The sequence below is a fragment of the Arachis stenosperma genome, chromosome 10, assembly GCF_014773155.1.
Source record: "Arachis stenosperma cultivar V10309 chromosome 10, arast.V10309.gnm1.PFL2, whole genome shotgun sequence".
In the NCBI taxonomy this organism is placed as follows: Eukaryota; Viridiplantae; Streptophyta; class Magnoliopsida; order Fabales; family Fabaceae; genus Arachis; species Arachis stenosperma.
Window position 1 is genome coordinate 126535431 of NC_080386.1, and position 12602 is coordinate 126548032.

The 12602-nt window shown below is 37.6% G+C and overlaps 2 protein-coding genes and 1 pseudogene across 6 annotated transcripts; all 3 read left to right on the top strand.

The window, feature by feature from the left end:
* Positions 1-3063: 3063 nt before the first annotated feature.
* LOC130957662 (nuclear intron maturase 2, mitochondrial-like) lies at positions 3064-4363 on the top strand (annotated as a pseudogene).
* Positions 4364-5461: 1098 nt separating this feature from the next.
* LOC130956473 (uncharacterized) lies at positions 5462-8869 on the top strand. Of its 5 annotated transcripts, none has more exons than XM_057883522.1 (3): positions 5470-5660; positions 6095-6193; positions 7655-8869. In XM_057883522.1, the coding sequence occupies exon 3, from the start codon at positions 7742-7744 to the stop codon at positions 8540-8542; it is 801 nt and encodes a 266-aa protein (XP_057739505.1). In that variant the 5' UTR covers positions 5470-5660; positions 6095-6193; positions 7655-7741; the 3' UTR covers positions 8543-8869. The 5 variants fall into 5 exon arrangements, with proteins under 5 accessions (XP_057739502.1, XP_057739505.1, XP_057739504.1 ...); XM_057883521.1 differs by having other exon boundaries at positions 5471-5660; positions 6110-6193; XM_057883520.1 differs by lacking the exon at positions 6095-6193 and adding an exon at positions 6846-6941 and having other exon boundaries at positions 5471-5660.
* A 716-nt stretch (positions 8870-9585) lies between these two features.
* Positions 9586-12298, top strand: LOC130954803 (uncharacterized). The gene is made up of 6 exons (XM_057881570.1): positions 9586-9962; positions 10252-10401; positions 10559-10817; positions 10902-11120; positions 11207-11349; positions 11830-12298. Exons 1-6 carry the CDS (start codon positions 9651-9653, stop codon positions 12127-12129), a joined length of 1383 nt encoding a protein of 460 aa, XP_057737553.1. The 5' UTR covers positions 9586-9650; the 3' UTR covers positions 12130-12298.
* The last annotated feature ends 304 nt before the right edge of the window (positions 12299-12602 follow it).

Consider the following 12602-nt stretch of genomic DNA (forward strand, 5'->3'; position numbering starts at 1 on the left):
ATGTTGATTTTATTTATTTTATTTCAAAAAACTTGGTTTATGATTATGTTTATTACATATTTATAATTACAAAGACTTTAATGTTTGTGAATTTATAAATTATAATTTTTTTATGTCTTTAGAAATTATAAATTTATTAAAATAGTTATAAAATTATATGTATTATTTAATATTTAATAGTAAAAAAAAGAGAGCTCGCCAGCCCGCCGTTAGGCGGGGCGGGGTGATATTTTATGACCGCCTCATTAGGCAGGACGGGCTTTCCCGTTTACCACCCCTATATACCAAGTGTAATCCCGAGGTCAGTGAGATGCTCTTCCTATGTTTTGCTGTAGACGAGTATATCGTCAAAGAACACAACAATAAATTTGCGCAAATAGGGCTGGAAAACCTTGTTCATAGTCGCTTGGAAGGTGGATGGTGCGTTGGTTAGCCCAAACGGCATTACCACAAACTCGTAGTGGCCTTGGTGAGTTCGAAAAGCGGTCATCGGAATTGCCTTTTTATTCATTCGAATTTAATGATAACCCGAGCATAAGTCAATTTTCGAAAAGTATTCAACCCCAAAAATCTCGTCTAAAATCTCTTCTAGTGTCAGGATAGGAAATTTTTCCTTGACCGTGATGGAATTCAAAGCCCAATAATCCACACAAAAACGTCAATTGCCATCCTTTTTTTTTACAAGTATAACTGGGCTATAGAAGGCACCTTGACTCTCTCGTATCACCCTCGAGTCAAGTATTTCAGCCACTAATCTTTCCATCTCCTTCTGGAAGTGAAGATATTTATACGGCCGCACACTCACCAGTTGTGAGTCTAGAACAAGATTAATTTGGTGGTCGACGTTACGGTGAGGCGGGAGCTGTCTCGACTCTTCAAGCACCTCATTGTGCTCATCTAAAACTTGTTGCACATCCATAGAAACCACTAGACTAAGATTTGCCGTTCCTTCCACAAACTTCAAATGATACAAGATGGACACTACCTCGGAACTCACCATCTTTTGCAGCATCTGATTACTTAGAGTTTCGGACTGCAATAATATATCACTTTGCAGCTTGATGGATAAGTCATTGACAACAAATTTCATGGTTAGGAGTCCATATTACGTTGTCACATAGCCCAAACACATGAGCTAGTGAACCCCCAAAACAATATCTGCTCCCTAAAGGTCCAGCACATAGGTGCTAATTGTGAATTGATATCCTTGCATCACTAAAGGAATGTCATCACTAAGAGCCATGCAACTAATAACATCATTACCAACAAGTACTTGCAATGATGTGCGTTTGTTGGATTGGATCTTTTAGCTTCTTTGTAACTCTTGCTTTCACAAAATTATGGGAGCTACCCTATCAATGAAGACCATCATCGGATTTCCGAGGTATGTCCCTTTCAACCAGAAGGTTGTGGGTAGGTATTGACCCAACATGGCGATGAAACTAATTTTCAGTTGCACCAAATCCACCACCACCGGCTTGTCCTCTCCATTTAGTTGAACAATGGTCGGATCTGGATTCTAGAGAGTTTTATACATATCTTCTTCCCCGATTAACAAGTAACACGAGGTTTTGCAACGATGGCCCGAGGACCACTTATCCTCACAATAATAGCACAATCCTTTTTCTCGTTTAAATTTAATCTCTGTTGCTGAGAGCTCATTGAAGGGTGGGTTGCTTGTATTTTTGTTTTTGTTATTTTGAGTTTGTGGTGGGTTGTATGAGACGGTATGAGGTTGGGTTTTGAGTTTCGATTGGGCTATTGGGTAGGTTGTGGATTGGTATTTGCGTAGGTTGGGCTAGTGCTATGGTTGGGGTATTTTATGTTTATGATCGTGGGTTTTTGGTGATAGTGTGTAGCATATTTTTACTCATAAAATTTAGCTAAGGATACTGTAGTAACATAAGAAGATTTAGCTAATAGCAATTCACATTTCAAATAATCCTGTAATCTAACAACAAATAAAGAAATCACCCAATTCTCACTTAATCCTGGTACTTGATTATTGAGTTCCTCAAATTGACTTTGGTATTCGGCTACCGTAGTCATTTGCTTCAGCTTTTTAAGAGCCATTTTAGGGTCATAAAAATGATTGTGTCCAAAATGCACCAATAAAACATTTAGAAAAGACTCCCAAGTATAATTGATTTTGTTGTTGACTCCCCAATGATACCAAAAATATGCAAGTCCAGTTAAATGGAAAGAAATCATACCCACTCTCATGTCAACGGCTACCAACAATCATTCAAAATATTCATGCACTTTAAAGACCCATTCCTCAACATTTTCACCATAAAAAATAGAGAGTTCAGCATTAATACCTCGACGAAACTGGTAATTAAAGCTTGCAGCATGGTGGAAGAAGGTGTAGGGAGTATCTTCTCCATCCGATTCGGCTTTCACTTGCTTCTTTTTGAGTGCTTCCTTGAGCACGCCTCTTATGTAATGAGCCCTCCAAGTTATTCATCCTCTCATTGTGATTGAAAACTGGTGAGAAATCTCCACATGACTTCTTTGTAGAGTTGCGAGTTCAGCATGATGGTTGAGTTTATTGGGACTTGCCATTCTCTCGATGAAAGCACCAAATGATAGTATTCGCAAAATTGGAAAGAAACAAATGAAATTTTATGGGTTAATACTCAAACTCGTCCCTGAAAGATCACGCGATCTTCATTTTTGTCCCCGAATAATTTTTTTAATCAAATTAGTCCCTGAAAGAATTATTTTAAATCATGTTCGCCCTTCCATTAACCAAGTGACGTCGCCGTTAGAAATCTGCTGACGTGGAATGTGAGCTGGCAATACGAGTAACACCTGGCATGGTGTGTGTGTTGCTGACGAGATATGTTTAAGATATTGTATCAATTTGGTCCCTAAGTGTTAAATAAATAAACCCTAATCCCAACCTCTGAAGAACACGATTGCCTTGCTTGAGCGTTGTAGCAGACCCAACTGATGCGTTATCATTCTTATCTTGGATACATGATATAGCATGCATACAACTATATGCATCATCACCGACGCATCACCCACTTCTTCAACCTCTTTTGCACCAATACTCGCATGCGGACACTACCCACTATAACCCCTTCCCTGCACCTGCACCTGCACCAACACCACCGCGCCCTTTTAATTTCTCCGCTACACCGGCATCCACCTGATCCCACCCCCTCCGTCTTCAAGGGCGACCCAATCGCATTCCTCTCCAACTCCTGGATCGACAACTTCCACCACCCCAACGCCACCGTCACCAACCTCTCCCCTTCCTTCTGCCGCCTCGACCTCTGGCTCCTCGCCTACCAGAAGGTCATCGCCGACGACACCGTCTCCTACCTTCCTCGCTCCTCCGTCCCCTCTTCCGCCCTCAACGACCTCCTCTCCCTCCGTAACGCCGTCCTTGACCGCCAATTCCGATAGGGCCAGTGCCTCAAGTTCTTCATTAAGTCCCCCAAAGACACCACCGATTATGAATCCCTATCGAAGAGAAAAATCAAAGCCATATTAACCACCACACAACCGACCCCTTTTCATGACAAGATTGTTCAGGAGGTGTTGCTGATGATCTTGGAGCCAATTTATGAGGCTCGGTTTTCGAGCAAGAGTTTTGCCTTTCGCCCCGGTAGGACTCCTCACACTGTGTTGAGGGTTATTAGGAGGAGTTTTGCAGGGTATTTATGGTATATGAAAGGTGATTTGAGTACCCTTTTGGATGGAATGAAGGTTGGAATGGTGGTCGGTTCTGTGATGAGGGATGTGAGGGATATGCTTGTGGTTGATTTGATAAAGGACGCATTAGTTACTCCGGTGGTGAAGACCGAGGTTGAGAAGCCCCAGAAGAAAAAGAAGAGGAAGTACCAGAAGAAGAGGGTGTTGGCTGAGGATGAGCCTAAGCCTGATCCTTATTGGTTGGATACATTCTTCGGGTTTGCGCCCGAGGAGGCCGAGAAGGTTCCTAATTGGGGGCATTGTGGGATTCTTAGCCCGCTTCTGGTTAACGTTTTTATAAAACAAGGAAGATGGATTATATAAGATATGGTGGTCATATCTTGGTTGGTGTTAGAGGGCCTAGGGCTGATGCAGCCTCGCTGAGGAAGCAGTTGATTGAGTTTTGTGATCAGAAGTACATGCTCAAGCTCGACAATGAGAGCCTTCCCATAGAACATATAACTAAAGGTATAATGTTTCTTGACCATGTGTTATGTAGGAAGTTGTTTATCCGACTCTTAGGTACACTGCCACCGGTGGTAAGATCATAAGTGAGAAGGGTGTAGGAACCCTTCTGTCAGTCACGGCGAGCTTGAAGCAATGCATCAAGCAGTTTAGAAAGTTGACACTTAGGGACCAAATTGATGCAATACCCTAAACATATCTCGTCAGCAACATATACACCATGCCAAGTGTTACTCGTATTGCCAGCTCACATTCCACGTCAGCAGATTTCTAACGGCGATGTTACCTGGTTAACGGAAGGACGAACGTGATTTAAAATAATTCTTTTAGGGACTAATTTGATTAAAAAAATCATTCGGGGACGAAAATAAAGACCGCGTGCTCTTTCAGGGACGAATTTGAGTATTACAAACGATGTAAAATCCTTTATTCGAGTTAGAAAAACTCTTAAAAAACTCTTTTAAAATTCTTCTCTACTAAAAAATAATCTTCTTGCTCTAAATTCTCTTATTTCCGTAACAAACTCTTCACGTCAGATGTGATCTCATGTTTTTCATACACAACTACTCCTTTATCTACAACAGAATCTTTCATCCAATTGAGCTTTTTCTTAGCTCTAATCTTTTTGGGTTCCTTTCTCTTGAATTGATCCAATTTTTAATTCTAATTTTGATTTTGATTTCTCTACATTATTATTTTCTTTTGAATTGAGTGATTCTCGACTTAGAATTTTATTTTTATTTGGGCGGTTGGTTATTGGAGAACTATCAAAATGAGTTAAATTCAATTATTCAATAATTTTTTTTATTTAATTTTTTTGGCATTATTTTGATCTTATTAAAAAAAATACAAAAATAATACGTTTAATGTATGTCTTTACTAAATGTCAATGACCAAAGGTGGTGATAACTCTAAAAATGAGACCATCTACAAAATCGTATCAAAGTGCAATAATTTATATAAAAATTATAAATCGTGTCAATTTATAACGATTTATATGAAAACAAAATGAGACAAAAATATAACTAAATTGAAATAAAGAAATTTACCGATTTTTTTTTTCAAATAATTTTGTTGTAAGTAATTTATCCTTTACATGATTACTTAATTAGAGTTATGCTGATTATTTTCAAAATAACGAGTTTGAACAATTTAATTCTTTTTATATTACGATATTACACTTTCTTGCCATCTAAGCTTAATCAGATTCAGATGACATCAGCTAGACCAGTGACACAAATTAATGGTCCAACCGGCCATTGACAAAAAATAAATAAAATAAAATAAAAATAAAAGAAAGGGTTGAGAAGTGAGAATTTGAGATGAATTAGAAGCAAACGGGGCCTACGAACACGACGCGGTGTAATTGCGAGTAGGTTGGAATCGAATTGAATCAAATCACGTTTCTCACCTCCTTCCGCTCACTGCCACTCCTTTCTCTTCTGCTCTCTGCTCTGATTTCCTCTTTCTCTACTTTTGCGCCTGATACGGTATCTTCTTTTCCTTCAAATCCAATTTGATTTTTTTTTTTTAATTTACCCTATCTTATTTTGATTACGCCTTTCTTTTTTGTTTGTTTGTTCTTTTACAATTTGCGATTCATTTTGTTAATTGATCAGTTAATGGACTAATTCAGTTTCCAAGTTTAAATAAGTTCCTTTTTTTTGTATGTTTTTTTTTTTCATCACATCGTTGATAGTTGCACTGGTTTGGTTAAAAAGCTGAAATTTGATACACGAATCTAATTTGTATAAGGGAGTTCATAAGAAATAGTTTGAAGAGGGGGCAAAATTACGTTTTCTGCTATGAAGTTATTGGTTAGTAGGTTGGACTTAACTGTTAGCTAATTGAGGAATCGATTGCTTTGATTTGATTTGATTGGATTAGTTTGGTTTGGTTTGGTCTCTTCATGCTTTGCTTCTAGTATCTTCTTTTCTAGGTGGTGGTTTGTGTCTTCTGATGCTTAGGACTTAGGAGTGTGCCAGCTACTCAAATACTCCCTCCACAACACCGCAAAAATCTGGTACATCCTTTGATCAAATAAAAAGGAACGGATGTATGTTTCTACTTGTTAGTAATTGAGATGGAAAGGCAACAAATTAGAGTCTCTTATTCACCTATTTCCATGGTGCTTTCAGTGCTGTACGTTGCCAATAACAATTGAGAGCTGAGATTCTGGCATTGGCCTTCAATATCTATCAGGCTTTGCATTCAGATGTTCCTATACTTTCGATGATGTATTCAAACTTATATCAAAAAACTAATTGAACTAGCTGATATATGAAACGTTATTGCTCTCTTCCCTTCCCTTTCCGCTAATACCCTCCATCCTTTGGTGTGGATGGCCAGTTAAGTGGTGATTGATTTCTGACGCTACCATGGCTACTGGTTATGTTCGACAGTTGAGTCCATTCAGATGTGAATGCTTGTCAAACATATTTATTCACATTTCTAGTTGTTAATTGGATTGAGTAGTTGAGCTATTTTTAGTTCTCTTCCATCAACTTGATGTTCTTTTATTTGAGCAAGCTCCATAATCATACTCCAGTTTTGAATAGTGAATAATCTGTGCGTAATTAGGCATTCTTGCTGTCTGGAACTTTTCTACCTTACTTGATGCTTTTCTGAGACAATTTGATTGAGTTCCTCTGTTCCCTTGGTTGTTATGTATGTAGGATTAAGGAACGATTTTCAGCAGTCTTAATTAAATCCTGATTATGCTGAAAGCTCTCGTTCAATCATGGTGGAGTTATTTAAGCACAATGCTACAAGTATTGAATTCATAGGCCATCATCTTGTTTGATTGTTATCTCTGTGATCCAACATAAAAATAATTGAACCATTCTATCTTGTATTTAGGGAAAATAAATGCGGATTATAGTATTTAGCTCTTTTTTTAATCATAATGTTTAGAGAAGTTACTAATCAAATGAATGAGTGAGCCTATGATGAACTGTGTGTTGACCTATCACTCCCAAAGGAAAAGTCGGGGGGGGGGGGGGGGGGGGTTGGTGTTTTGACAACTGACAGAGTGGCACATATGGATGATACCTATTGTGGTGTACTAAAAAAATGCATGTACTAGGATCTTTCACTATGGAAGAACACGGCCCCTTGCTTGAAAATGAATTAGAAAGGACTTTTTTTACATGTTTGTTTTGTTATTTATAGTCAAATTGAAGAGAGGAAGACATGTATTATGAGCATCTTTTATAGCTAATAGAATGTGTATCAGATGCATGAATTAGATTAATATTATTGGTGTATTGCATATGATCATTGCTTAGCAAGATGCGTATATAATATTTACTTCTAATGTATGTTTGGTTTTCTATTCTTCCAACATGATTTAGTTTTGAGGGAAGATGTTATTGTGGTTAATGTTCTTTCTTTTGTTTTTTGTTTTTCTTTTCTCCCTGAAAATAACTTTTCTAGGTTTTACCTGGCTACACTTATGTGACTCTATCCTGTTTGGCTTTTTCAGATTGGATGCCTAGAGTGGACCACTAATGATCCCATTGAAGTCCAAATGATCCGTTATGCTTGGTCATTTTACCTATTGTGATTGAGAATGTGGAACTTTGCTTCAAACTGTATTGCTGGAAGTGTGCGGCAGAAAAATGATTCCACAAAGCCAACTCATTCTGCATCGGAATGTTCTGATGATGAGAATTCGGTTGTTGGGAGAGAAGAAGGGTTGGAATGCCCAATATGCTGGGAATCTTTCAACATTGTTGAAAATGTGCCCTATGTATTGTGGTGTGGCCACACCCTTTGTAAAAATTGTATCCTGGGACTGCAATGGGCTGTTGTGAAGTTCCCAACGCTGCCAATTCAACTTCCTCTCTTTATCTCCTGCCCGTGGTGCAACCTTCTATCTTTCCGTCTGGTTTATCAAGGGAATATTAAATTCCCTCGCAAGAACTACTTTCTTCTTTGGATGGTTGAGAGCATGAATGGTGATAGAGGGAAATCGCACTCAAATTGTGGTGGTGATAATCAACAACATTGGCCAATTAAAGACAATTTAACCATGGGAAGCTATGTAAGCCATGGAAATGCCCGGAGGAGCCAAGTTCACCACCCAGAGACATCTGGTTCTGGCCCTTATCATGGCAATACCGGCGACTATCTCAGTATGGAAAGGCTGCATGCTTCTCTTCGGAAGTCGCTGGTTTTTGTTGTCCAATTGACAGCTAAGTTCCCATTGGTCATTATATTTCTTTTGATCATCTTATATGCGATACCAGCTAGTGCTGCCATCTTGGCTCTGTATATACTAGTTACGATTCTCTTTGCTCTCCCGTCATTTCTCATCTTATACTTCTCATATCCTAGTTTGGATTGGCTTATCAGAGAAATTGTCACTTGAAACCGTGAAGCAGAAAGTGCCAATTTCGCAAGCATTATGACTAATGTTTGCTTCCCCCAGTGGCACCCTTTATCTGATATCTTTTACTTTGTAATTAGCCAATTCCTTTTACAGGTTGCATCTTTTCTCTTTTCCATATAGAGCCTCAGTATAATTGAGTATTGATTTTAGCTCTGGTAGAGCTTGGTTCATTTGTAGGTGTGATAAAAATGTTTAGGCCCCATTTTGGTGGCTAATAGTGATTTATCAATACAACTTATACTTTGTACGGACAAATGGATAGTCCTTTCTATACTGTTAAACTTTTATGTTTGTAAGTTGTAGTTATATCAGTTGTGTTGCTTATATCTGGAAGCATTATTTTGTTAATATTAAAATTAGTGATCTTCCTGCGCTTGGCTGTGCTGGATGGTCGATCTTAAAGTCAGAATCCCTTTACAATGAAAGAAAAGCTAAAGCGGATGTTTATTTTTGCATCTTTTGTATTTTCACTTTTCACAGAAAAAGCAATTTATTGGTCTCATAAGTGAACATTCTCTAAGAGATTTATTGCATAATTATGAGAGATTTACATTTCATGTATGGCTGTAACATTTTGATAAATTTAAAAATACAGACAACTAATTGCATATTGTAACGTTAAACAAAATTACTAATTTTAAAATTATGAATATGGTTAAATTATTATATTAAATTTTTTACATGATAAAATTTTATTTTAATAACAAAAATTTCAATTATAGTTGCCAATGGGAATATTGTAGAGCCCTTTAATTTGGAGCAAATAAAACAGAAATTCTAAATAAATAAGCAAAAGAAAGAAAAAGCCTACATTGTTCTAGAACAAGGAATTCTATCAAAGGTCAAACACAATTCTACTTAGTCACCAAAAAATAAAACACAATTCTAGTTCATTTTCCCTCCATAAGTAAGACTTGCATAGTTTAGTTCACCGTTTCCACAATTAAATCTGAGGCTCATAAACATCCACGTGGCAAAAGCAAAGCCAACAGCATCTCCAATTCGGAACACATCCAAACAAGACAAGAGCACCCAACAAAAACAAGTACACTGTTAACGCATCAATCAAACCTTGGAAACCAAAAAAATGGTGGCAGCCACCATTGCTGTCTCTTCTCCGAAATCAACCATTTTGCAGAACCCCATCTACCTTGGAGACTCAAGTTCAAGTTTTTATAGAGGATCTTTGAAGGGTCTATTCTTGCATCATGTGAAACCAAGCCAACAACAACAACAAAGAAGAGAGTTAACCAATTTGGTTGTGGCTTCCACAGCCACCCCTACTAGTACTGTAACAAAAAGCAACAGTAATGGAAGTAGTGGCAGGTTTTACTTCAACTTCACTGGCTTCCCTTTCCCACTTGGTCCATTCCTCAACAGGCGCACTATTAGGACTGAGGTCTATCATCTTTGCTTTCTCTGAATTTCATTTGCTTTTGATCTTTTTCATGAATAAACTAAAAATCATCCTGTTTAATTTCTATGCAGTTATTGTGCAATTCTTTTAAGTTGCATTTGGATACGGTCTGAATGTGCAAACCACTATGGCTTCTACATTTTATTGTTTCAATTTGGAGTCTCATGTAATTAATGCTCAATCATGTTGGTATATATTGGAGTCTCGCTAGAAGATGTGTTTTTGAAACACTTTATGATTATTTCTCCCTTTGTTTAAATCATGGTTGTAGGCTGTGAAGGGTTGTATATGGCTATTTGAACAAGAGCAGGCATTAGGCTTCAGCAGTGTTTCCACAAACATAAGAATGACGGTTATCAAACTCAAATCTGGTGGCTTATGGATCCATGCACCAATAGCTCCAACTGATGAATGTATTCAGGTTCATGTTCATTTCCAATTCTCTTACTTTGATCCAACATATTGCTTGTGTGGAACTAGCTTGAGTTCATTTGGTTCATGGCTTTTGAACCTTTTTGGAATTATGCTTTCTTAACATGTGAACCTTTTTGTGCGTGTGTGTGTGCGCACGCCCGCAGCTCATTAAGGAATTGGGAGCTCCAGTTGAATATATTATCCTCCCTACTTTTGCTTATGAACACAAAATATTTGTTGGTCCGTTTTCTCGGAAATTCCCCCGTGCTCAGGTATGGGTGGCGCCGAGGCAATGGAGTTGGCCGTTGAACTTGCCACTGGAATTCTTGGGCATTTTTCGTGCTAAAACATTGAAAGACGAGGATTCATCCGCTCCTTGGGCTGGTGAAATAGAGCAAAAAGTTCTAAGCTCACCAGAAGTTGGTAATGATCATCTGCTGTCGCATGTTTTCTAGACATTCTCTTTATAAATCCACAAGTTTTTTCATTTCCTCTCTTATCTATCAGGAATTGGTCCTTACGTCGAAGTAGCTTTCTATCACAAGCCTTCAAGAACACTATTGGTGACAGATGCTGTTATTTTCGTTCCGAGACAGCCACCGGAGTGTATAAGCAAAGAATCACTGTTAGCATCTGCTAAAAATGGTTTGGCTGTAAAAATTCTTAGTAAAGGGAAAGAGGTACCGAACGAACCCGTAGTTGACAACAAGACGAACAGGCAAAAAGGTCGGCATCTTTTCCCTCCCACACTTGCAGAATGCATACTACTTTCATTTGAGGTTGAATTTAAATCCTATAGCTTTACTCTGCAGGATGGGAAAGAATGGTTCTACAAATCTTGTTTCTTGGTCCATCGAATCTTTTAGAACCTAATGCTAGCTTTGCACAGATGTCGCAGAAACTGATTGTTTCACCAATTGTGAAGACACTGGTCTTCAGCAAAGTTCCTGAAAAGGTAATCCTCTTTCTGAAGTATCATTTGTTTTATTTGAATATCCTAAATTCTTAATCTTGTTACCTGATATATAGCTACCAATTTATAAGCTGCTCAACCTTGTGTTATTTTCTATAGGTGGTTATGATTATGATAGACACATAAATTGAGTAGTCTTGATGTTTCAAAAGTATCTTTTACCGGGAAAAAGGTGACTACTCACATGAAGATGTATTTATGTAAAGATGATAGTTAAGATGTTGACACGTATTATATTAAGCAGTTTAGTCAAATATAACAAACTATCTATTAGTTTTCAACTATCATTTTCACATAAAGACATCTTTGTGTGAATATAAGCATTTCCACCTCCTTTTTACACCCTTGCATTCAAACTCCGACACGTTTGTTGTTGTGACTTGTAAGACAAGTAAGCCTAAGAGATGTGTTTGTTGGTGTTTTCGAGTTTTGGATTCAGAATTTGTGTTCACTGTTGTCCAGGTTAGAGAGTGGGTTGATAGAATCTCGCGAGATTGGAGGTTCAAGAGAATTATCCCTGCTCATTTTGCAGCTCCAATAAATGCAAGCCGGTCCGATTTCCGGGCGGCGTTCGCATTCTTGGACGAGTTCTTGGTCGATACCAACCCCACTTGGCCATCACTTTCCCTTCTATTCTCTTCAGTCATGGGAAAAGCTGCCAGCTATTTCCCTCCGGACGACATGAGGACCTTATCGTCCCTCGATCAGTTCTTAGTTTCGGTTGGGGCTGTGAAGAAAACCGTTTCGGGCCGGAAACGGTGAAATACCATTGCTAATACTAATACTGGTTAACCTTAAATATATATAGTTTTTCTAAGTTGATTGTTAAGGAAGATGTTAATATTTGAATTTTTGGAATATATAGGAAGATATGTTGTAAAATCAGAGATTTTTCTTGCATGAAAATCTTGAAGAGATAAATAGATTTACATGCATGATCATAGGATTTTTCATTTCTTATCAGCATAAACCCAAATATACTAAGGCTTAATTTAATTTAGATAAACAACTTAAATAAGTTCTTTTGGAAAAAGAGCCTATAACATAAAGATTTTTATTAATAGCAGCTTAAATAAGTTATTTTGTATTTGAATTTTTAGTTATAGGAGTACTTATTTTAAAGTTGTAGCGTTTGGATAAATAATTCAAAAAATACCATTTTTTTATACAAGAAATGGAAATTAAAATAACGATGATAACAAATACTTTTTAATATTGAATGTTGATTTTATATA

Coding starts and splice junctions, on each gene's coding strand:
- LOC130954803 (XM_057881570.1), top strand. CDS start 9,651: ATGGTGGCAGCCACCATTGCTGTCTCTTCTCCGAAATCAACCATTTTG. Junction 10,818..10,901: donor TCTAAGCTCACCAGAAGTTG/GTAATGATCATC, acceptor CTTATCTATCAG/GAATTGGTCCTTACGTCGAA. Junction 11,350..11,829: donor TCAGCAAAGTTCCTGAAAAG/GTAATCCTCTTT, acceptor ACTGTTGTCCAG/GTTAGAGAGTGGGTTGATAG.
- LOC130956473 (XM_057883519.1), top strand. CDS start 7,742: ATGTGGAACTTTGCTTCAAACTGTATTGCTGGAAGTGTGCGGCAGAAA.